This window comes from Gallinula chloropus (assembly GCF_964237585.1).
Source record: "Gallinula chloropus genome assembly, chromosome: 31".
NCBI lineage: Eukaryota > Metazoa > Chordata > Aves > Gruiformes > Rallidae > Gallinula > Gallinula chloropus.
Window position 1 is genome coordinate 2,927,105 of NC_140116.1, and position 22,875 is coordinate 2,949,979.

The window sequence follows — 22,875 nt, forward strand, 5'->3', positions numbered from 1 at the left end:
TGTCTGCGTGGCTGGAGAGGCGCTGCCACGAGCACACGACCGATCCCTCCCCTCCCTGTGCTCGTGCGCCGGATCACCCAGAGTTTAAGGTCCAGTTATTTTTTGGTTTTCCCAACTTCTTGTTTTTTCCAAATTTTCTTTTAATTAATCCCATGTAGGTGCCACAAGGGATCATCCTGCAGCAGCCTCCCACCAGCCAGGCTTCTGCAGAGCTCTGCCAGTTCACCAGCCCGTGCTCCTCCATCCTGGTGAGCGGCCAAGGACAAGCGGTGAGGGTAACGCCGACGCCAACCCCCGAGCATGGCCAGGCGCCCACCGCCCTCCCGCCTTCCACCGCAGGTTGGTACCCAAGCTGGGGAGGGTATCCCAAACGGCACATGTTCACCAGGAGCTCGCGGCAGTGGGGTGAAGCCCGTCACGCCCGTGTGTGGTCAAATGGCCACTCATTTTATTTTGCTAAAGCTCCGGCTATTTTTGGGGAGGGGGAAGATGGGGAGGGGAGAAGGGGTGAATTCTTGGATGTCATTACTTATTATCGAGGTTTTGGGGAGGGGGGTGGGCAGGAAAGACGCGGTTGTGAGAGTGAAGGGTGAAAGGTTGAGGAGTGAACATGGCGTCACGCCGGTTCGGTTAACGATGGTGGATGGTGTTGGAAAGCGGGGAAGAGGGGGTGGGGTGTGCATCCCAAAGATTGACATGGTGTTTCCCTTGCAGACGAACACATCTCCTCCTTGTCCTGCTTGCAGAGCCTCTGCTCCTCTTCTTCTTCCTCCTTCTCATCATCATCTTCCTCCTCCTCCTCCTTGGTGGTCCCAGCCTCTTCAAGCATCCTGCTGCCCTCGCAGAGCCGGAAACATCCGTTGCCGCAGCCGCCTCCCCCCATCCACCCAACCAAAGTGCTGATCAAGCACAGTGGGGGTTCTCCATCCCTCACTGGGGCCAAAGCCTCCCCAGTGCCGGACAGCGGGGATGGGGACGCTCTTCCATCGTGGAGCAAACCCCCCATCAAGACCCCCCCTGAGGCGCAGAGCTGCATCCGCCTCAACCTGAAGGTCAGGCAAGAAGCCGGGCGCATCAAGGTGGTGCACAGCACCGTGGTGTACCCCGTGTACCAGCGCCCCGCCAGGCGCCGCCTCACCAAGGGACCCGTCCCCACGGCTCTGGCGCCGGCAGGCAGATGAACGGCACGTGGCTCACGGGGCTCCATCTTCCCCTGAGACAAAACCTGGCCTGACCTACTGCTGCCTCCTGCTTCTGAAACCCTACCCGGAAAACGTGGATGCGTTGCTGGACCCCCCGCTACGCACACCCCCACCCCCTACTCCTCACCCCCAAGTCTCCTTCCCACCCCCCGGTGCATTTGTGGGATCCCTTAATCCCGTCTCCTTCACTCCTGGATTGATAAACCCCACACCAATAAATCCCGGATCCAGAAATCCCAGGTTGATAAATCCCAGAATGTTTTAATCCCAGATTGCTTCAATCCCACATCTCTTCATCCTGGATCGCTTAATCCCTGGTCGTTTAATCCCAGATTGGTGATTTGGTGTTTCTCTGCTGCCAAGGGGCCTTTCCTGGAACCCCTCTTACTTTCCAAAACCCCTCTGGACCTGCACTGATGTGTCCAGGGCTGGGAAGTGGCAGGTGGGAAAGTGATCTGGGATGGGAGGTGTATTAGTGGGATGTGGTGGTTATATCTGTGGTGGGGGTGTATCGGTTGCGGGGGGACTAACACGACTCCCCCCACAGGTTCATGTGCACCCACATCCCCAGCCAGGTCCTGCAGAGTATCAGCCTCATTGACCCCCCACACGGATCCTTTTGGGGGCCAAGCAGCGCCTCCCCAGGGATAAGGGGGGTGTGAGGGGGCCCACAATCCCCCTCACTGTATTTCCCCCACACCCCCTCTCAGACATTTGTCGCTCTGGCCATTCCCACCCTCCCCCTCTACTCCCCAAAAAAGCCAGCGCCCCCCCTTTCCTGAAGCTGTTTTGGGGCCCCCCCACATCCCTGGGGCTGGTGCCAATTTTCCATGCCCCTTCCCCCTTGTTCTGCTCCCCACACTCCCCAATTTCCTTCCACACCCCAAAATCCTCAGCCTCTGCCAAGAGTCCTGGGACTGGCTGCTGAATCCCGGGAGGGAAGTTGGCTGGAGGAGCCCCCCCTCCCCCTTCCCCACTGAGGGAGGGAGATTGAGAAACATGGAGGGGGGAAATGGAGCGATCTGGGGAGGGGTGTCAGGAGTGGTTTGGGGCCAAATTGGTGGCTGGGTGGTCCCTGCTGAGGTATGTACAGGGGGCCTGGAGGGGGCCAGGGTAAAGCGGTTATCAAGGGGGGGTTTGGGGATCAAGGTCAAGGGATTCATGGTGCACTGGTAGCCCCTGTTTGGGTTCTGGTAGCCCCCAGCTATGTGTGTGTGGGGATGCAGGGAGGGGAGACCTGGGGAGTTTCAAGCAGGACACTTCTCAGGGCTGGGATTTGGGGTTAGGAGTGGGGGGGACCGAGCCCTTTCCCCCCCCAGCCGGGGGGAGGAGACCGGAGGGGGAACCTGCCCAGGAGCCGGGCCGCCGGCCGCTCCCGCCCACCTGCGTCCCCCGGGCCGCGGAGGCTGCGGTGGGGGGCGGGTAGAGAGAGAGGAGAGGAGAGAGCCGCCCCTCTCCTGCCCGGGCTCTGCCTCCCCAGACAGGCGGCGGGAGGAGCCAATGGCGGGGCTGCCCCGCACAGCCCTGGGAGGGGCGGCCGGGCAGGGCCGGGCCGGGCAAGCGGGGGGCAGAGCCGGGGAGGGACGGCCCAGCCCGGCCCAGCTCCGCCCAGACAGGCAGCGGTCGGAGCCAATGGCGGGGCTGCCCCGCACGCTGGTGGGAGCGGCCGTGCCGTGCCGGGCGCGGCGCAGGACGGGTGCGTTCCGGCCGCGGGCTGCCGGTGCCTCTGTGCCGATGGCTGCTGCGGACCCCCCGCGGCCTCTTCGCCTCCGTCCGCCGCGCCCCCCGCACCGTCCCCGGCCGCGCCGCCGCTGCAGAGGCCGCCCCCCAGGTGAGCGATCCGCCCCGGGCCGTACGGCCGCCCGAGGGCCTCGCCCCGTCCCTGAGGCCCCGCGGCCTCCTGGGTGCGGCCTGCGGGACCTCTCCTCGGCGTTCGAGCCCAGGGCGGGAGCGGAGCTGCGGGTCCCCCCGCCCCGAGAAGGCCCCTGGCGAACCCGCCCCCCTCCTTCCCCCCCGGTGGCTTTTCCATCTGGGAAGCGGGGAGTTGGGAAAGAAACGGGCCCTGGGAGCGTGCGTGGGGCAGGAGCAGAGGGCTCTGTGTGTGTGAGTGTGGGGGGGAGCAGCGGCTGGGGGGGAGTCCCGGCGTAGGGCGTGTGGAGACACGGGGATGCCTTCCCGGGTGTTAACGGTACCAGCATCCCCAAGCTCCCTGTCACAGATGGTGGGTGGTGGCGGCGTTGGAAGGGACCTTAGACATACATCTTGTTCCAGCCCCCTGCTATGGGCAGCGTTGGCCATGCCGTGCCTGTGGCTTCTGTGTCCCTGAGGCGAAGGAGCGTCTTGTGGAGAGAGACACCGGCTGCACCAGTAGTAGTTCCCAGTGCCAGGGCAGGAAGGTGCCTGTGCAGGCGCTGCTGGCTGTCCTGGCAGGATGGGAGCGGGAGACCCGGTTTCCCTCAGCGACCCCTCGCTGGGAATGGCGGGCGAAGCGGTGCCAGGGAAGCCGCGTCAGGTGCTCCAGCTGCTCTCCCGCTGCAAAGGGTTTTTCCAGCAGCGCTGGCTGGGACGGGCTGTAAGGTGGCAAAGGTGTTCCCAGGTCCCCTGTGGGAGTCCTTGCACGGAGCTCTCAGCCACAGGCTGGTCGTTATTTCTGCCCCTTGAGGTTTTCCCAGGGTAGAAAGAGGAAAAACTGTGGGTGTGGGTGGTGAGACCCCTGGGGAGAGAAACTCAGCGTTGTACACAGGGGCATTGCCTCGCTGAAGGGCAGTGTGTGGCTTGGGGGGGGGGGATGTTAACCTGTGCAGAGTAGAAAAAACCCTGTTCCATGTTAGCCAAAGCCATGTGTTTGGTGCTGGGAACAAGCATAACACATGAAGAAGCATTAAGATAAGGGAATTACCCCACTGTAGTGGGATAATTAGCAGTGCCGTGGCTGGGAGAGGCGGGGGATACCCTGCGGTGGCTGTGTGTGTGTCTGAGATGATCCTGATGGGGCTTGGAAGGGGAACTACAGCAATTAGCTCTGGAAGTTTTGCTTGTGTGAAGCTCACCCATAGTTTTAAATCCCTGTTCTGTGTGTTCTTTCCTCAGCCCTCAGCAGCCTGCGGAACATCCTGATGGGCAGGAACCTCCAAAGCTACAAGCAGGTGCCGCCCATGACAAAGGTTGTTCACAGCCCTGGTTCTTCTGGGGTTTGGCATCCCTTGGAAAACTGAGGGGTTTCTGAAACTGCAGAAGGGTGTGCAGCTTGGAATGAATCCCACTGCTTTGGGTGGGATCGAGGAGCTGGGCTGCCATGCAAATGGCAATCCTAACCCCTCTTAAGTCACACTTTCACGTGGCCTGCCTTTGTTGTTTAGATGATGCCATCCCTGGGTATGAAGAGAAGGCTGAAGAGGTTTTTGCTGCTGCGGTGAAGGTACCAGCCAGGGCAGCAAGGAAACGCCAGGCTTCCCTCAGCAATGGCACTCCAGGAGCAGAGTCTGCAGGAGAGGTTAGCAGAGACTTTCCTGAACCCGTGCAGCCTCAGGCTCTTCTTTTCCCTTGGCAGCAGGTGCCTCTTGTGTGCTGGGTTTGCCTCGCTCAGGTTTGCCTGCTCTGCTCTGGCACGTGGAGCTGAGGAAGGAGCACCCAAAACACATGATCTTGTGAGAACAATCACCTGCTTCCTCTGGATAAAGCCCTCTCTGCTGGGTTTGGTGTCCACCGGCCTGGGAGAGGATTCCCATAGGACTTTGGCTCTGTATAAACAAATCCTGAGCTGCTTGACCCCTTAGTTTGGTTGGTAGGTGCAGTGTTTTTCTTACTGCCCCATAGGGTGAGAGGAGTAAGAAACCCTCGTGCTCTATTATTTGTCCCTGAGAGCACCATTGACTCTTTGTTTGTACAAAACCCCTTTCTGAGGGGCTCAGCTGTCCCCGAGCCAGAGTCAGGGCTGAACTCTGGAATGCTGAGGAGCTGCCCGAGGGGCACTGGGCAGGAAGCCTGAGGGGGTTTAATCACTGCACATAAGAGAGCCCCTATTAACAATCAAACCCAAAGGGCAGCGTGCTGGTCAGAGACCCTGCAAAGATCCTTCTCCTGCACTCTGAGCCAGCACATCCCGGTCCCCAAGTCAGACCAGAGCTGCCTCCATTTCTGGAAGTTTCCGCTGGCTTGGGCTGGTGTTCAGGTTAAACTCAGGGTGGTGCTTTCTTTGTTTCTGTTCCAGACTCAGGCCCTTCCTGCTGAGCCTGCAGTGAAAAGACCCAGAAGTTCTGTGCTGGAGGAAGAACTGGTGCAGACTGGTAAGGCTGATGTGAAGTCATGAGCTTGTTTCTCCTGCGCTCTTCCTGGCATGTGGTGCAACTCTCCCCCTCGGCTCACGGACGGGCTGTGGCGGCATCGCCCCGCGGTAGCGTCTGGCAGTGCTGGAGTGGGAACTCAGTCTCTTCCCTGCATCCCTGCACTGCTGCTGGGTCAGGGCCGGGCGTTTTACTCGGCCTCTCAGTCCCGGAGCTGCCTTGGATGCAGCCAGCTCCAGCTGCGATACGGCTGCTGCCAGCTGGCCAGAAGGAAACTGGTTTGATTGGAGGTGTTAGATCCCCAGAACCCTTGTTGGGTTTGAGTCTGGGGTTCAGCCTGGCGATACCTCGTGCCCAGTGCAACTTGCTGCAGTTGCCAGTGAGAAAATCCAAGGCTGTTCTAAAGTAACAGAACACAGGGAATGTGAAGACGTAGGGGTGTCCTGGTTTCTTTTCTTGGAAATGGCCTCATCATCATCACCATAGCCTGTTACAACAGCCTCCACACCCCCATGTACTTCTTCCTCCTCAACCTCTCTATTGTTGACCTTGGCTACATTTCCACTACGGTTCGTTCCCAAAGCCATGGCCAATTCCTTCTGGGACACCAGGGCCATTTCCTACACAGGATGTGTGGCTCAACTCTTTTTCTTTGTATGTTTGATCTCAACAGAGCTCTTTCTTCTCACTGTCATGGCCTATGACCGCTACGTTGCCATCTGCCACCCCCTGCACTACAGGACCCTCCTGGGCAGCAGAGCTTGTGTCCACATGGCAGCAGCTGCCTGGGGCAGTGGGTTTCTCTATTCTGTGCTGCACACGTGCAATACATTTTCAGTGCCCCTCTGCAAGGGCAATGCTGTTGACCAGTTCTTCTGTGAAATCCCCCAGATCCTCAAGCTCTCCTGCTCAGATGCCTACCTCAGGGAAACTGGACTCATTTTGGTGACTACCTGTTTAGGTTTTGGCTGTTTTGTGTTCATTGTGGTGTCCTCTGTGCAGATCTTCAGGGCCGTTCTGAGGATCCCCTCGCAGCAGGGACAGCACAAAGCCTTTTCCACCTGCCTCCCTCACCTGGCCGTGGTCTCCTTGTTCCTTAGCACTGCTGTCTTTTTTCCCACCTGAAGCCCCCCCCCATGTCCTCCCTATTTCTGGACCTGTTAGCATCATTTCTTTGCTCAGTGTTTCCACCAGCACTGAACCCCCTCATCTACAGCATGAGGAACCAGGAGCTTAAGGATGCCATGTGGAAACTGAGGACTGGATGTTTCTAAGCAGCTCATCTTTGGCATATTACTGGCCATGGAACTCACATTAGGACCAGTCTGTATTTAGTATGAATTTTGGTGGTTGTTTTGTCTTCTCAGTAGCCTAGATACATGTATGCACTTCACTTTTCTCAGCAGGTTTCCACCCCTGCTTGCTCTTTGGTCATTTTGATGCTGCTCAGCTCTCCAGTGTCTTCCGAGACTTGGAAACTTCCCGTCTTTCAGATGTCTAATAAGCGGTTCTCTCAGAAGTTCAGTGTGTTGATAAGTGACCTTTCTATGTATCTGAGCAAAAGTTGGTTTGGAGAGAATCTCCTCTGAAAGCTGACCCCCTTCATATGCTGCAGGATGAGCATGAGCCAGCAATGTGCCCTCCTGGCTAAGAAGGGCAATGGCATCCTGGGGTGTATTAGAAGGGGTGTGTTCAGCAGTGTCCTGGTTTTGGTCAGGATGGAGTTAACTTCTTTTGTAGCAGCAGATGGAATGCTGTGTTTGGGTGTTAAAATGAAAGCAGTGCTGATAACACCCTGATGGTTTTAGTTGTTGTCAGACAGTCAAGGACTTTCTCAGCTCTTCCTATTTCTCTATTCATGAGAAAGGAGGGGCGAAGCCAGGACAGGTGACCCAAACTGGCCAAAGAGAGTATTCCATACCAATTACATCCTGCCCAGTATAAAGGGGGGCTGATGGGAAAAAGCCATTCTGGTGTGAAGCTCTTTGGGAACAGAGCGGCGTTGACCCAATAAACAGTATTTCAACAATCATTTTGGAGGGGGGGGTTTTCTTTCTTTTCCTTATATTCTCACAGCTGCTCTAACTCCTTTAAAATCAAAATCAAATCCTACACTAAAACCAAAATAACCTAGAAGTGAAGCTATTTTATTAGGGTGACTGTAACATTTCCCCCTTTGAATGTATTGATAATTATACTCAATACTTTCACATACTCAAATTGTGGCTTCACTGAATGTCAAATTGTCACATGCTGGTGGATCTTTTCACTTGTGCCAAATGCAAACTTTGATTTCCTTTAAAGGGAGATTTCTTCCAATTGAGCATAGTGTAAACCATCCTGAATTCATTTGTGATATATTTTGCCAATTTGCAAATTCTTTCATCAAATGATACTTTAGTTTTACCTGCTATTGATATTTGGTTTGCATTTATTTTCTTATCCAAGCTTGTTCACTTGCTTTTGCTTGCCAAGTTACAGGTTTGTCTCTGAGTACTACTTGTTACCTGCGCTGGGTGTGGCAACAGTTTCTCTTTAATTCATGTTTCCACCTTCACAGACTGCAGAGCAAACAGAAAAACAGATTTGTTAATCGTGTTTCAAAGGTAACTTTAAAGTCTCTGGATCTCCAACCACTCTCCAGCTAGTGGGTGTTGCCTTCTTCCCTCTGGTGTAGTGGATCCAAGCCTCTGATTCAGCAATCTTGAACATCACCAGGGTGTCTGCACCCCAGTGGCATTCTTTATGTCTTATCTGCAATATTTCTCCCATGATTAAGGGAGGCAATATGACCTGACTCTTGAGAGTCCTTCTGAATCTTTCCTTTTGCTATTTCTGTATTTCCAGTCTGATGTGCTTTACAGAGGTAGGATTGCTGCTTGGAGTGGTTCTTGAACCAACAAGAACTGTAAAAATTCCTTTAGATGCTAAATATTTGGCCCTGGGAGGACAGTAGTCCTCCTTCTTTCCATAGTGCTCCATGGACATGGACTTTTCAAGGTTACATCATCTTGTTATGTAAGAGCTACCTGGTATTTCATCCTCCTTCTAGGGGATAGCCAGTGTGTCCCCTTTTGTTCCAACACTGGGACCACCATATGTTGAACACCGCCCGTGATGGCTCTTGTCCCTCCTGTAGGCAAGAGGCTCATCCTTTGCTTACCAAGTCCAGTTGCCTGGAAAAGCATCCCACTGGTCTTTCCCAGCTTCCCATTCTCTGGATCAGAACTCCCATAGCCAGATGTTGCCGTTCGTGGACAAGGAAGTGGAAGTCTTTAGTTAAGCCCGGTAATCCCAAGGCTGGTGCTGTCACCAAGGCTGGTTTTAAGTTTCCAAAAAGCCTTTTGTTGGTGTCTATTACATATAAAAGGGGGAGACTCCTGGCCTTCACACAGTGGTTTGGCTGTTTGGCCACAATGCCTGGTCCAGAGCCAACACCATCCTGCCACTCCCAGAAAGGCTCTCAGTACAGTCCAAGGCTCTGGAACACCACAAATTCCCTCTTTTCGGTCTGTCCCCAGCATTTGTTGTCCTTGTGAAATCTCCAAGCCCAAATATATTACAGTTTCACTTGCAGGTTGAGCTTTCTTCTTGGATACCTTGTACCTATGAAGTCCCCCAAAGTTTAACAGTCCATTGGTTCCCTGTATCCAGGCTGACTTCTCTTGGGTAGCTGTTAGAATACCATCCAGGTGTTGCAAGAGCAGCTGTTCTGGTTGCAGAGTCACTGTCTCCTCGTTTGTTCAGATCTCCAGTTCCTTTGCTAATTGGCTGCCAAAGTTGGTCAGGCTGTTTTGAAACCCTTGGGGCAGCCGTGTCCAGGTCAGCTGTACCTTGTGCCCTGTGTGTGGACCCTCCCCCTCAAAAGCAAATCATTTATGACTCTTTTTCCAGGTTTATGCAAAAAAGCATCTTTTCAATCAAGCACTGTAAACCACTGATAATGTTCCTTCAGGGCAGTCAACACTGTGTGAGGATTTGTCACTACTGGGTGCAAGGTCCAGCTGCTCTTAGATCCTGTACCAATCTATACCCACCACTTGGCTTTCACACTGGTACAATGGGTGTGTTAGAACTTGATTCATACCCTTCTAAAATCTTATCTTCCAAAAATTTGTTGATCAACCTTTTAATTCCCTGTTTTGCCTCAGGTTTAACAGGGCATTGTTTAATCCTATTGTTAATCCTCACTGGTTTTGCCCTTTCTCATAATGGGTGGCTGACCTTAACTCCTGAGTGATGCCCAATTATATTCCACATCAAACACATAAACAATATTTCAACAATCGTTTTTGGATGGGGTTTTTGTTGGTGGGTTTTTTCTTTTCCTTTTTTCCTTTTTTTGAAAAATGCTTTTTTTATAACCCCCTTTTCACTTCTTACCTTTACCCAGGCACCCACAGGGGGGTTGGGTTGTGGGGCTTTTTTTTATGCTTTGCTTCTCTCCATCTGCACCCCTCAGGGGATAACAGAACCTTTGATCAAAGCTCCACACTGGCTTCATGCACATCTCATTCACTCACATTTATACACAGCTCCAGCATTCAACTTTCTGTGCTGGTTTGGCCCTGGCTAGAGCCCAAATGCCCACCAAAGCCACTCTCTCACTCCCCTCTTCAGTCAAACGGGAGAAAATATATATTGGGAGGCTTAGGAGTGGAGATAAGGACAGAGGGATCACTGTCCAATTAGTGCAATGGGCAAAACAGACTCAGCACAGAATAAAAGAAAGAAAACTAATTTATTACACTACAGCTACACACCCAGGGAACCAGAGTCAGGTGATGAGAGGCACAGCCTGGTCTTAAAGCACCTTCCCCCCACCTCTCACCTTCTCAGCAGACTTAAACATCATCATGATTTTACTCCCTTCTCCCCCCTTACCCCTGCCAACATGGCACGGGGAAGTGCAGGGACTGGGGAGTGGGCTTCTGGCAATTCCTCACAAGCTGCTTTCCTCCTCCAGATCTTAAAGAACCTTCCCCCCATCCCTCCCTTCTTTGCAGACTTGACTTTAATCGTAAATTTACTCCCTTCCTCCCCCCATCTCAGCACAGGGAGGGGCATTCCACCTGCTGCTAGAAAGAAACTTGACTCTTATCCTGGCGTGAAACCAGGACTGTCCCCCACCTAGGGGAAATCACCCCCTCCTGAAAGGTCAGTGTGCTTACTGCAAGCAAATGGGCTTTGGAACAAGGACGGCCTGAGGCTGGGCAAGCCCGTGATGGGAACTGACGTTACAAAAATGCATCATGGAAGACCAGCCATCCTTTATCTCCACGAATGAAAAAAGCATTTCTTACCACTGCATCATCAATCTGAGAGACGCTGCTGTGGCTCAAAGCCAAGGTTGTTCAAGTGGGATCACTGCTGTCACTGGGTGACTTGAAGTCGCACCCTCGGGCTCCCCCTGACCAAACTGGCAGCCCTTGGGCACCAGGATTTCCTGTCAAAGACAAGCCCACTGAAGTATCCTGCTTGCATCTTCGGTGAAAGCCCATAGTTTCAAAAACAATCCAAATGAGCTTCTGTAAGAAAGATCCCTAAGCTTTATAATCACCCAGATGACAGTGATGGGTCTTAAAGCGTGAGCTGACAGAGTCAGAATGATTTCACATCCACAGGGAGGGAGGGAGTCCCAACACTGACAGCCAGCCCAGGCTGGGGAATGGGAAGGAATAGAGGGACTGTGGAAATTACACTCCTGATACCCCTTGCCAAATCACAGCCCGGAGAACGGCAGATGACTTTTCAGGTCTTGAGCAGTTAACAGAAGCACATTCCAATAAAAGCATCAGAAATATCCCGTTGAAAGGACACGTTTAGGCCCTTCTAGTTGAGCAACCAGGCTGGGGAAGGGGCTGGAGGGCAAATCCTATGAGGAATGGCTGAGGGAGCTGGGGATGTTTAGCCTGGAGAAGAGGAGGCTGAGGGGAGACCTTATCACCACCTACAACTACCTGAAGGGAGGTTGTAGAGAGGTGGGTGATGGTCTCTTCAGCCAGGGGACAGAAGATAGAACAAGGGGAAATGGCATGAAGCTGTGCCAGGACAGGGTTAGATTGGATATTGGAAAAAAATTTGTTACTGAAAGAGTTGCAGGGCTGGAACAGGCTGCCCAGGGAGGGGGTTGAGTCACCATCCCTGGATGTCTTCAAAAAAAGGGTAGATGAGGTGCTCAGGGATCTGGTTTAGCACAGGATGGGAACCGTTGGACTCAATGATCTTCAAAGGTCTCTTCCAACCTGGTGATTCTTGTGATTCTTGTAATTCCTGATTCTAAGAGACCAGCAAACCCTTTCAGCTTCACAGCTTTAGGAGCAGAACGTGCAACAGGCAGGACAGAAAAGTACCAGGGCTCCAAATGGGGATTCCCCCACCCCCACGTGATTCTCGCACGCGCTTTGAACGCCCATCAGGAGAACTCCCTCTCACCTGCCCTGATGTTGCTGAAAACCCAACACTCATTGTGGCCATTGCATGTTTTGATGAGGTCAGCCCTTCGATAGGCTTTCCCCCACCATGACTGATCTACTGGAAAAACATGCCACAGCCAGAAATGCCAGAACAAACACGGGACACAGCAGAGGTAACTGAAAGCATCAAGAACGGATTCCCTCCCAGTCTGGAAAGCAGTTACAGCACTCCCTTCAAATCTCCTGGGAGTATCAGGTCAGACATCCCAGTGTTTGGTAAGGCTAAAGCTAGAAAGAGGAGAGGAGCTGTGCTGGGGGCAGGGACGGGGCTGCCCAGCAGAGGCCATGAAGGAGCTGGAGAAATGGGAGAAATATGGGTGTGAGTCCAGGGTTGTGTGACCTTGTTTAAAGAGCACGGGTCCTGTGAGTATGATGAACAGAGATACTTCAGGTTGCATTCATTCTCGCTTCTTTTATTACTAGGACTTTCCTGCTATGCCTATTCTCTTAAAAAATAGTAATTAAAAAATCAGTCCTGTATCTGCTGCAGATGGACTAATAAATCTCAAGTTTGACAGGATCTTGAATCTCCTGGCTTTGTCCCCACCTGCAAGACGTACATCCTGGTTTTCACCTGCTGCCCCCCTGTCTCAAGGCAACCAACTGTTGCCAAGCAAACACCCAACAGAGGTCTAGAATAGCAACGGTTGCCAGGGACCTCTGGTGACCAACCAGTGACACCTCTGTCAGAGGGGCATTAGTTGGGAGGTCACTTCCCAGAGCGGAAGCACTTCTAGTCTTGTCTGGGGAGATCACCTCTTGTCTTTTCAGGAGAGATCACCTCTAGTCTTGTTGTGGGGGATCACCTCCAGTCTTGTCTGGGGAGATCACCTCAAGTCTTGTCCGTGGAGATCACCTCCAGTCTTGTCTGGGGAGATCACCTCTTGTCTTGTAAGGGGAGATCACCTCCAGTCTTGTCTGGGGGGATCACCTCCAGTCTTGTCGGGGGGGATCACCTCCAGTCTTGTCTGGGGAGATCACCTCCAGTCTTGTCTGGGGAGATCACCTCTTGTCTTGTCAGGGGAGATCACCTCCAGTCTTGTCTGGGGGGATCACATCCAGTCTTGTCTGTGGAGATCACCTCCAGTCTTGTCGGGGGAGATCACCTCGAGCAGGTCACACACGACAGCATCCAGGTAGGTTTTGAAACCCTCCAGAGAAGGAGACTCCCCAGCCTCCCTGGGAAGCCTGGGAGGAATTTCCTTTTCTTCTCTTCTTCATTTCTTAAATCTTCTCTTTGATGGCTCAGTCGGGTGACAGTAGAGATGGTAAAGCTGGTATTTACTCAGTCTGCCCTTTCTCCAGACTTTATCCTACCTCCTGGGTCTGGGGTTCCTGAGGGCCCCTTTCAGACGGGTGGATCCTGTCCCTCTCCAACAGGTTGGAGTCACCAAAGAACATCCCCTTGTTGTCCAGTCCAAACCCCTGGCCTTAGTCCCAGCTGCGTAGCCAGGAGTTGAGAGGCGTGAGATTTCCCAGCCCGTTCAGTAGAAGGAGGAAAAGCCAACTTGGGCACCAGTGTTTTCCAGTCACACCCCCAGGGCTCTCTGGTCTGCCTTGATTCTGCCTGGTGAAATTGTTTGAAGTATAAAGGTGAAATAAGGTGAAATCCAGAAGTCTTGGTGCAAAATGTCCATATATCCCCAGTCTTAGGTAGGAACGTGTTGTGTGCTCTCTGGTAGGGACGTGAATTTAAGGAGCGGCTGGAAAACAACCCTGTTGGTGCTCACAGAAACACCTTCAGGCATTTATGTAGCTTCAGCCTTTGTGTTACTTTGCCAGTGATGACTGTAAGGTGCTTTCTTGTTTCTCCTCCCAGCTGTAATCCCTGAGGCTGTGTAAAATGGCTGGGCGCTTCCAGAGAGTCCTGCTGTGTGCCATACCTGGAGTGGTGGCACTTGCTGGCTGCTGGTGGCTGTACTGCCAAAGGAAGAAGTCTGCCAGCTCTAGTCAGGAAGAAAGAGCTGCTGAAGAGCAGCAGAAAGAAGCGCCAGCAGCGATCACTGAGGCCAGAGAGGCAGCCTCCAAGGAAGAGCAGTGCCCAGGGGATGAAACCTCGGCCTCCCTGCCCCTGGAGTTGGCAAGCGTTGCTTCCTCTGGCTGTGCACCTGCATCTGAAGGTGGGACGAGTGCGGAGGCCCCGTTGGAGAAGATGTCCTGGTCTGATGCATCAGGCCAGCAGCTGGACTTGCTGAAGGCACCTGAAAGCCAAGATGTGCCTGCTGAGCAGAGCTCAGCACCAACAGAAAAACCTCCTGCCCTGGCTCTGCCTGAAGGCAGCATCATGCCCCACAGTGAAGGCCTGCAGAAAGAGGATGAACTGGCCTTGCATCGTGGCGGTAGCAGGGCAGCAGGGATGGGTGAAGGTCCCTCAGGAGGTAAGGGATTTCAAAATCCTCCTACAAATACATGGGGACCAAGAGTTTTATGTGCTGTACCCCTTCTGCTTCAGAACATGTCCATATCTATCCTCTCCATGTTTAACTTCCTCAGTAGCAGAAGATTCAGCCCTTGTACGGGTGGGTTTGCATTTGCTCTCGGAATTCCCATCGCTGTTGGCTCCGGTGTTAGCTGGGTGAATTTCAGGGTCTGCTGCAAAGGGGTGAATGGGCTGGTCCCCTTTCAGCACGGAGTTTGCTGTCCAAAATGAAGTATGTGCTTGAGTGGCGCAGTGAAATGGGCCGTGTCTGGGTGCTGAACACCCCGCTGGTTTGAGACCTGCTCATGCGAATGGTTTCTGCTTCTGTTGAGGCAGCCTCCAGTAAGCACGGGGTCCTTCTGTCTTTATGGGCTGCTGCTGAATGGAAGCTGGATGGCAGCAGGTTTCTGAGGTGCTGCTGGGCGAGGCAGAGTTGTGCTCTGAGGAGCTGTGGTTGAGTCAGTCAGTTGCAGACCAAGTGCCCTGAACCCTGTCAGTTCCGTGTGAAGAGCTGGCATGGCCCCCCACGTGCTGAATTCCCTGTGAAGAGCCCTGATGAAGCCATGGGGAACTGCAGAGTCCCTCTCTGCAGCAGCTCTGTTAGCGTGGCTCTCCTCACGCTGGTAGCTTTGACTTTGTGTCTTGGCTTGACTTTGTGCACCGTGGCACTGTTTGGAAGGAGTCCTGCTGAACTCAGGCCTCTGCTGCATTCCTAGAGCTGTGCAGCCTTTTCTTCAGGTCTAAAAGGAAACTTTGGGTAGGTGACGTGCAGCAGGACTTTCCCCTCTCTGAAATACCCCAGACCCCAGTACAGGAGCCTCCTGGCTGAGTGCAGAGGAGAAGCTCTGTGAAACGCTGCATTTTCCTGGCCAGGTGTCTGGTAGCTGGCTCAGGAGGGCTGTCTGAACTCTGACACGTGTGCATGTCTCGTAGACTTGGATGTCAAAACCATGGACTCTGTGGGCAGTGGCTGTGCCATGGGGAAGATGGTGACAGGCCAGAAGTCAAGGCCTGAAGAAACCTCCACCGAGCCTGACCTGGTCAGCTGGGAAATAGAGGTCCCAAGGGTAAGCAGCCGCTGGCCTTCTCGCACATCCTGCCCTGCGCTCCCTACCCATCTCCTGCTTCTTCCAGGCTGGTGCTGGCTCAGAGCCATCCCAGGGAGATCAACAGCAAATAACAAGGACTGAAGTGTTTTGCATAGCGTTAGACTCAACAGGGGTGAAGAGCCAGTCCCAGCTGTAAGCATGAGGCGTCTCAGGGCTGTGTTCAGGGTATCACTGGCTCATTGTTCCCTGTTATCTTCCATCCATGTTGTTCTCCAAGATGTGAAGATGAATCTATGAAAATGAGCGGTATTTACTGGCCTGTATCTAGCCTGACTTATCCCAGACCAGCTCTGCACTGGTCCAGCATGGCCTTTACTTATCCTGCCTGGCCCTGCGCTACAGGAACTGGGCACATGGGTGAAATAAGCCCCAGCAGGGAGTGTGGTTTGACCTCCATTCCTTCTCTTGACTGCTGCTTTCCTCTCTTTCGCAAAGGGTTTAGTTGGCCGCTTGATTGGCAAACAAGGAAGATTCATGAACTTCCTAAAGCAAACATCTGGGGCCAAAATTTATGTCTCCTCACCACCTCATCTGCATGACTCTCAAGTCTGTCACATTGAAGGTAAGCGAAACGTCTCTGTGTTTGTGGTCCAATATGTAGCTCGGGGGCCAGAATGAGATGGGCAAGGAATTAAACAGCACGTATCTGCAAATGCAAGCCTTGCCTGTGAAGGATGTTACATTAATTGTGGGTGAAAACTACCTGCCAGTGAACTGGGTTCATCCTGGAAGCTAAAGCGGTGCGATTGGGGCCTGGTGGTCTTGAGTGTCTCACGTTGGTCTGACAGCCACCTACACGGCCGGTCTGTGGAACCTGAAGCTGTTGATGTGGTGCAGACAACTTTTGGCAGCTCTGTTTCTTCACGGGGTGGGGGGTGTCCTCAGCATAGCTGTGCCACAGACTTTCTACGGGACGTTTATCTTCCAGGCTTCCCTCAGCAAGTAGAAAAAGCACTGAGCCTGATCGGCCAGAAGTTCAGAAGTCTGCGCCTCACCAACGTCCACACTCCACCTCCACCAACACCACCAACGCCTCGTTTTCTCCCGACGACTTGCTGGGTAAGTCCCAGCTCTCTGGCTGCGCTGATGTCGGGGGCAAAGGCTGCTGTTGGTCACCGCTGTCGCAGAATGCTCAATGCAGGTGGCTGGTTCACAGAGGCCCTCACAGCCAGGCTGGTTTTGTGTAGCTCTCTCTTGCCTGGCTTGTGTCACTGTAACGGGTCAGACTGATCTTCCTGTTGGAAGGTGGCCTTGCCCCAAGTCTGATGTCCTTGAGAGCAGCATGGAGTAACTTTATGCTCCTGATCCAGAGCAGCCTTTGGAAGTCAAATGCTGGAGTGGCAGGGATTTTGCACCCATGGCTGTCAGCCTCAGGCCACGCTGGTGGACCATGGAGTGGCTGTGAATGAAGCTTGTGTTGCAGTGAACTCTAACAAGATTTTCTTTCTTCCACGTGACAGCTGTGCCTCCCAGAGGGAACTGCTGTAGAAGTGGTGGTGTCAAACCAAGTCAATGCTGGCCACATGTTTTTACAGCAGCATACACACCCCACTTTCTGTGTCCTGCGTAGACTTGGCCAGCACATGAATGTCTGCTACTCCCAACCGGATATTCCCACTCTGCCAACTCCAGTAGAAGGCAAGTAACTCAATTGCTGAGACGCTGTTCACTTGAGAAACTTGTAGGGTCGTGCAAAAGCCTGATGCCCCTGAGCATGGTGGTGGCAGACAGACTTGAGAGTCCAAGGCAGCTCTGCTGAGTCGCAGCTGCAGGCGGGTCTGATGGAGGGGCAGGGGTGTGGAAGGGAGATGGGAGCAGCAGAAAGAATGTTGTTGGTTCTCAGGAGGTCGCTGCGCAGCGTGGCTGATCCACCCGAAGGGCTCGTTTCTGGGCATCCACTCACCCTGAGCTCTTGTGCTTTGCAGTTGGCACGATCTGCGCGGCTCCGGCTCTGGATGGGGTGTGGTTACGGGCTCAAGTCAATAGGTACTTTGAGGAGACAGGTGAAGTGGAGCTCCGCTACGTGGACTATGGAGGCTATGAGAGAGTGAAGATCCACCAGCTCAGGAAGATCAGGTCTGTAGCTCCTGCTGCTGCCACCGCTTGGATTGCTGGGAGCGTGGTCTGGGGTCTTTGGAGGGTCGTTACTTTTAAACTGAATTCCTGCTAAAGCAATTGATTAATTGCTGTAACCTTCAAGGACACAGGAGAAACTTAAATCCAACTTCTTTGGGTTTGTTCCCTTTTCTTTCAGGTCTGACTTCTTATCGCTGCCTTTCCAAGCAGCAGAAGTTTTACTGGATAACGTGGTCCCTCTGGCAGGTAACGGAGCTCTCGAGACGTACCCTGGGTGGTGCTCCGGCAGGTTTCCCTGGGTGCCAGCTGTGTACCAGCCATGATTCTGTCTCAGCCTTCTCCCTCCCCTGGCGAGCGCAGCCTCTGGAGGGACTGGAGTGAGGGCTGGAGAAACATATTTTCTTCCAAATGTGCGAGCGAGTGTGGCACAACCTGTCAGGCTCCAGGGGAGAGATGGGGAAGGGCCAGGCTTTCTCCTGTGTGGAGGGAGGAGAGAAGGAATGACTTTACTGAGGAGCAGGTTGGCAGGATGGGCAGGGTATAGGTGAAGTAGCTGGAGCTACTCTGCCACCTTCTGTCCCGCAGGAGTTCCCAAGGCAAACTTAGCTTTTAATCTGCTAGACAAACACCTGAGATTTTCCTACTAGTCAGAGTCAAAACAGCAATGGCAGATGAAAAGTCTGCTCTTCTGCCTTTCAAGCCTCCCAATTCACCCGCTGCTGGTGTTCACATGAAGGTGGCTTTAGAAAGCGCTCGGTCCTTTCCCTTCGGCAGCACAGCAGGGATAATACTTGTGTGACCTCCAGCTCGATAGGCTGGGTCCAGCAAATGCCTCGAGCGGTGGCAGGGGAGGGTTTTCTGGCTGGGCTGCAGTCGGAGGTCAGGCAGGGTTGGTTGCATAGTCCCTCCTGGCCTGTGAAGCCTGGCCCCATCTCATCTGCTGTCTCCTGCTCTGCTCTCTCCACAGACGAGGACCACTTCTCATCCCAAGCAGACGCTGCTGTTGTGGAGATGACCAGAGGCGCAGTCCTGCTGGCGCAGGTCAGTGGGAGCTGTCTGGGAAAGCCTTGCTGCTGCTTTGAGTGCTGCTGTTGTCCCCTCTCCCCCAGCATCCTGTGTGTGCTCCAGGCCAGAACAAAGGCCCAGCTTGGACGCCCGGCTGCTGGGCAGGGCTCTGTTGGAGAAACCTTGGTGCTGAGACCTTCCTGGTGCAGCATCGGCAGCGCTGTGGCTGACGCTGGCCGTGCCAACTCTGTGGCTCAGGGCAGGGCACTGCTGAGAATCGCTCAGGCTTGCGACCAGGACTGGTGTCTGTCTGCACGCTGATGTCGGTCTGTCTTTTCCAGGTCACAAATTATGACAGTGCAACAGGTCTGCCACTGGTAGAGCTCTGGAACTCGATGGGAGATGAGGTGCGTCTGGCCACATGCCTGTTTATTCGACACTGTTAGAGTTGACGATGGTGATGCAGAGGGTGGCATAGCAACTGGCTGATGGTTCTTCCCAGTGGCCTGTTCACCTTTCTACTTCTTTTCCCCCCCTTTAGATGCTGTCAGTGAACAGAGCTCTAGTAGAAAGAGGACTGGCTCAGCAAAACAGACTCAGCACAGAATAAAAGTGATTTATTACTACTACAACTACACACCCAGTGAACCAGAGTCAAGATAATGAGAAGCACAGCCAGGTCTTAAAGCACCTTCCCCTCACCCCTCTCTTCTTAGCAGCCTAAAGTACTTTCACAACCTTATTCCCTCCTTCCCCCCCTAACATGGTGTGGGGTGGGGCAGGGAATGGGGGTTTTCAGTCTGTTCCTCCTGAGTTCCTTCTTAGCTGGGGGGGCATTCCACACATCCACCCTCTTCACCTGCGGCACTGTGGTGTCCCACCCACAGGGGACAGTCCTCCAACTTCTCCAGCATGAGTCCTCTCTGCTGGGGAGTCATCTCCTCACCACAGGCCTCTCAGTAGGACTCCTTTCCATGGGTGCTGACCTTCGGGCCCAGACTGCTCCAGCCTGGTCCCCCACAGAGTCACAAGTCCCCCAGCAAACCTGCCTATGCGTGGATCAACCTCTCCACAGGCCATAGATGGTCTCTGCTCCCCATCCTTATCCATGGGCTGTGAGGGGACACCCACTCCACCATGGTCTTCTCCACAGGCTGCAGGGGAATCTCTCTCTCCGGCACCTGGAGGGCCTCATTCTCCTTCCCCCTCCCTCCTTCCTCCCTGGCTTCTTACATCTTCTCACTCCCTTCTCTGGTGGAAAAATCCACCTGCCTGTGGGGTTTTTCTCCTCACTGTGATTCCCAGAGGTGCTGTGACCATCACCGACTGGCTCAGCCCTGGTCAGCAGCAGCTCTGGCCTTGAATTGGCCGATGTTTCCTCTCTAAGTCCTGCAGAGAGCTTCTGGCTGCTGCTTGCAGGAGCCATCTCAGCAGCACAGCTACACAAAACTGCAACAGCTGTGAATCTGTAAATAGAAAGGAGATTGAGGGGGGCTTCAGGTAGGCAAACGTGGCAGTGCTAACAAACAGGGAGACCACCTCCAGGTAAGGGAGGCATGTGGAAAAGGCTTTGTGCCATCCCTACTCCGAGGGGATCCTCAGCACCGACCTGAAGATCTGAACACAGGACACCATGATGAACACAAACCACCCAAAACCTAAACAATCTCTGACCACAGTTTCACTGAGATAGGGCCGTGAGCAAGAGAGCTTGAGGATCTGGGGGATGTCACAGAAGAACTGGTCAGCAGCATTGCCTTGGCAGAGGGACACTGAAAATGGATTGGCAGTGTGGAGCAGAGCATTGTGAAGAGCAGCTCTGTGACAAGGAGCTGGCTGGAGGGCCGGGCTCAGAGAGTGGTAGTAAATGGAGTTAAATCCAGCTGGTGACCGGTCACGAGTGGTGTTCCCCAGGGGTCGGTGCTGGGGCCTGTCCTCTTCAATATCTTTATTGATGACCTAGATGAGGGCATTGAGTGCACCCTCAGTAAGTTTGCAGATGACACTAAATTGGCTGGGAGTGTGGATCTGCCTGGGGGTAGCGAGGCCCCACAGAGGGATCTGGACAGGCTGGAGAGCTGGGCTGAAGCCAATGGCATGAGGTTCAACAAGAGCAAATGCCGAGTCCTGCACTTTGGCCACAACAACCCCAGGCAGCGCTATAGGCTTGGGGCGGAGTGGCTGGAGGACTGTGTGGAGGAAATGGACCTGGGGGTACTGATTGATGCCCGGCTGAACATGAGCCGACAGTGTGCGCGGGTGGCCAAGAAGGCCAACGGCATCCTGGCTTGCATCAAAAATAGTGTTACTAGTAGGAACAGGGAGGTGATAGTCTCCCTGTACTCAGCACTTGCGAGGCCGCATCTCGAGTACTGTGTTCAGTTTTGGGCCCCTCACTACAGGAAAGACATTGAGGCCCTGGAACGCGTTCAGAGGAGGGCTACTAAGCTGGTGAGGGGTCTGGAACACAGGCCTTACGAGGAGTGGCTGAGGGAGCTGGGATTGTTCAGCCTGGAGAAGAGGAGGCTCAGGGGAGACCTTATAGCTCTCTATATCTTCCTGAAGGGAAGTTGTAGTGAGCTGGGGGTCGGCCTCTTCTCCCGTGTAGACAGCGACAGAACTAGAGGGAATGGTATCAAGCTGCGCCAGGGGAGATTCAGGCTGGACATTAGGAAGCACTACTTCTCTGAAAGGGTAGTCAGGCACTGGAATGCACTGCCCAGGGAGGTGGTGGAGTCACCGACCCTGGGGGTGTTCAAGGAAAGACTAGATGTTGTATTGAGGGACATGGTTTAGTGGGAGCTAGTAGTAATAGGTGAATGGTTGGACTAGATGATCTTTTAGGTCTTTTCCAACCTTGATAATTCTGTGATTCTGTGATTCTGTGACAATATTTTTAAGTGGAAAAATAAAAATTAGCATCAGCTTTTTTTCTGCCAGAGAATGGAGCGAGAAAGTGTAAGGAACTTTGCAGAATACAAGGTCAGTGAAGAAGGTCCTCCAAGCCCTGTAGCTGAGTTTCACCCACAGCCCGTGGAGAAGACCATGGTGACTGAGGCTGTTCCCCCGCAGCCCATGCTGGATGATGTAGAACAGTGATTCTACTCACAGAGTGTAGAGGTCCCCACGCCTGAGCAGATGCAGACACTGAAGGAGGCTGTGACCTCCTAGGAAGCCTGTGCTGCAGCAGGTTTGCTGGCAGGGCTGTGGAGGCCCCATGCTGGCACAGTCTGTTGCTGAAGGACGGCACCCCATTCAGGTGACCCACACTGGAAAAGCTGGTGATGATCAGAAGCTATGTGGGAAGGGCTCATGTGGGAAGGTTCATGGATGACCGTCTCCCATGGGTGGGACCCAAAACTGGAGCAAGGGGAGACTGTGAGGAGTCCTCCTTCTGAGGAGGAAGGAGCGGCCGAGACAATGTGTGATGAACTGACCCCAATGCCCATTCCCTGTCCCTCTGTGCTGCTGAATCGGAGGAAGGAGAAAATGAGAGAGTGACGTGGATCCTGGGAAAAAGAGGGTGGGATGTGAGTAGGTGCTTTAATATTTATTTTTTTTTCTGTCTCTGCCTTTCTCTCCCATTGCTCCTGCCCCTGCTCCCCATCCTGAAGCGAAGTGACACTGTCACCCTTCAGGCACTCGCTGGCAGAGAAGCTGCGATGGGCAAGGTGGAAGAACATTAGACGTAGAGGGGCTCTTTCCAGTGTTGATTGTAATAAAAATGTAAAAGCTCAACAGGCCTTATTCGTTCTCACCACCAGAAATGTTTCTGATGGAAATGTTTTTGAAATATGCTAGGGGAAAGCTTGGCTTGCCCTGTGAGCAGTCAGGAGTTGGGCTCCATGATCCCTAAGGGTCCCTTCCCACTCAGTGTAGTCTAGGATTCCAGGATTTTATTTGGTCACAAGCATCATCACGACAGTTGCCTCCTGACAGCACCACACACGGCCCTGGTGTCTCTGTTGCCCTTATCAGTAACACGGCCGTTGTGCCTCTCTCCCCCTCCATGACAAGTGCCGGGCTCTGGCACTCTTGGCAGCCCAAGGCCTGGACAACCACGTCTGCACGGCACCTCTGATTTCTGGGCGGCCACATTCCTTCTGGTGACAGCTTTGCCCAGTTTGCAGCCATGAATGGCCAAGCCCGTAGGACCGACTGCTCAGACCGGGGTGCCAGGCCCAGGTGCCTCACTCTGCCCCCTTTGCTGGGTCTAGCTCAGTGCACAGGGGTCTGAGAAGCCTCCCTGAGGGTGGGGGTGCAGAGGGGTCGAGTCGAGGGGCCTGTGGGGCCTTGGACCCTCGT

General features: G+C 53.6%; 1 protein-coding gene across 1 annotated transcript; it reads left to right on the plus strand.

The window, feature by feature from the left end:
* Nucleotides 1-2,834: 2,834 nt before the first annotated feature.
* LOC311202627 (A-kinase anchor protein 1, mitochondrial-like) lies at nt 2,835-22,307 on the plus strand (the record flags this gene model as incomplete). The annotated part of the gene is made up of 12 exons (XM_084277217.1): nt 2,835-2,898; nt 4,562-4,695; nt 5,413-5,488; nt 15,314-15,447; nt 15,925-16,051; nt 16,418-16,548; nt 16,950-17,127; nt 17,415-17,565; nt 17,744-17,811; nt 18,533-18,606; nt 18,912-19,249; nt 22,185-22,307. 11 exons carry the CDS (start codon nt 2,835-2,837, stop codon nt 19,014-19,016), a joined length of 1,242 nt encoding a protein of 413 aa, XP_084133343.1. The 3' UTR covers nt 19,017-19,249; nt 22,185-22,307.
* Nucleotides 22,308-22,875: the final 568 nt, after the last annotated feature.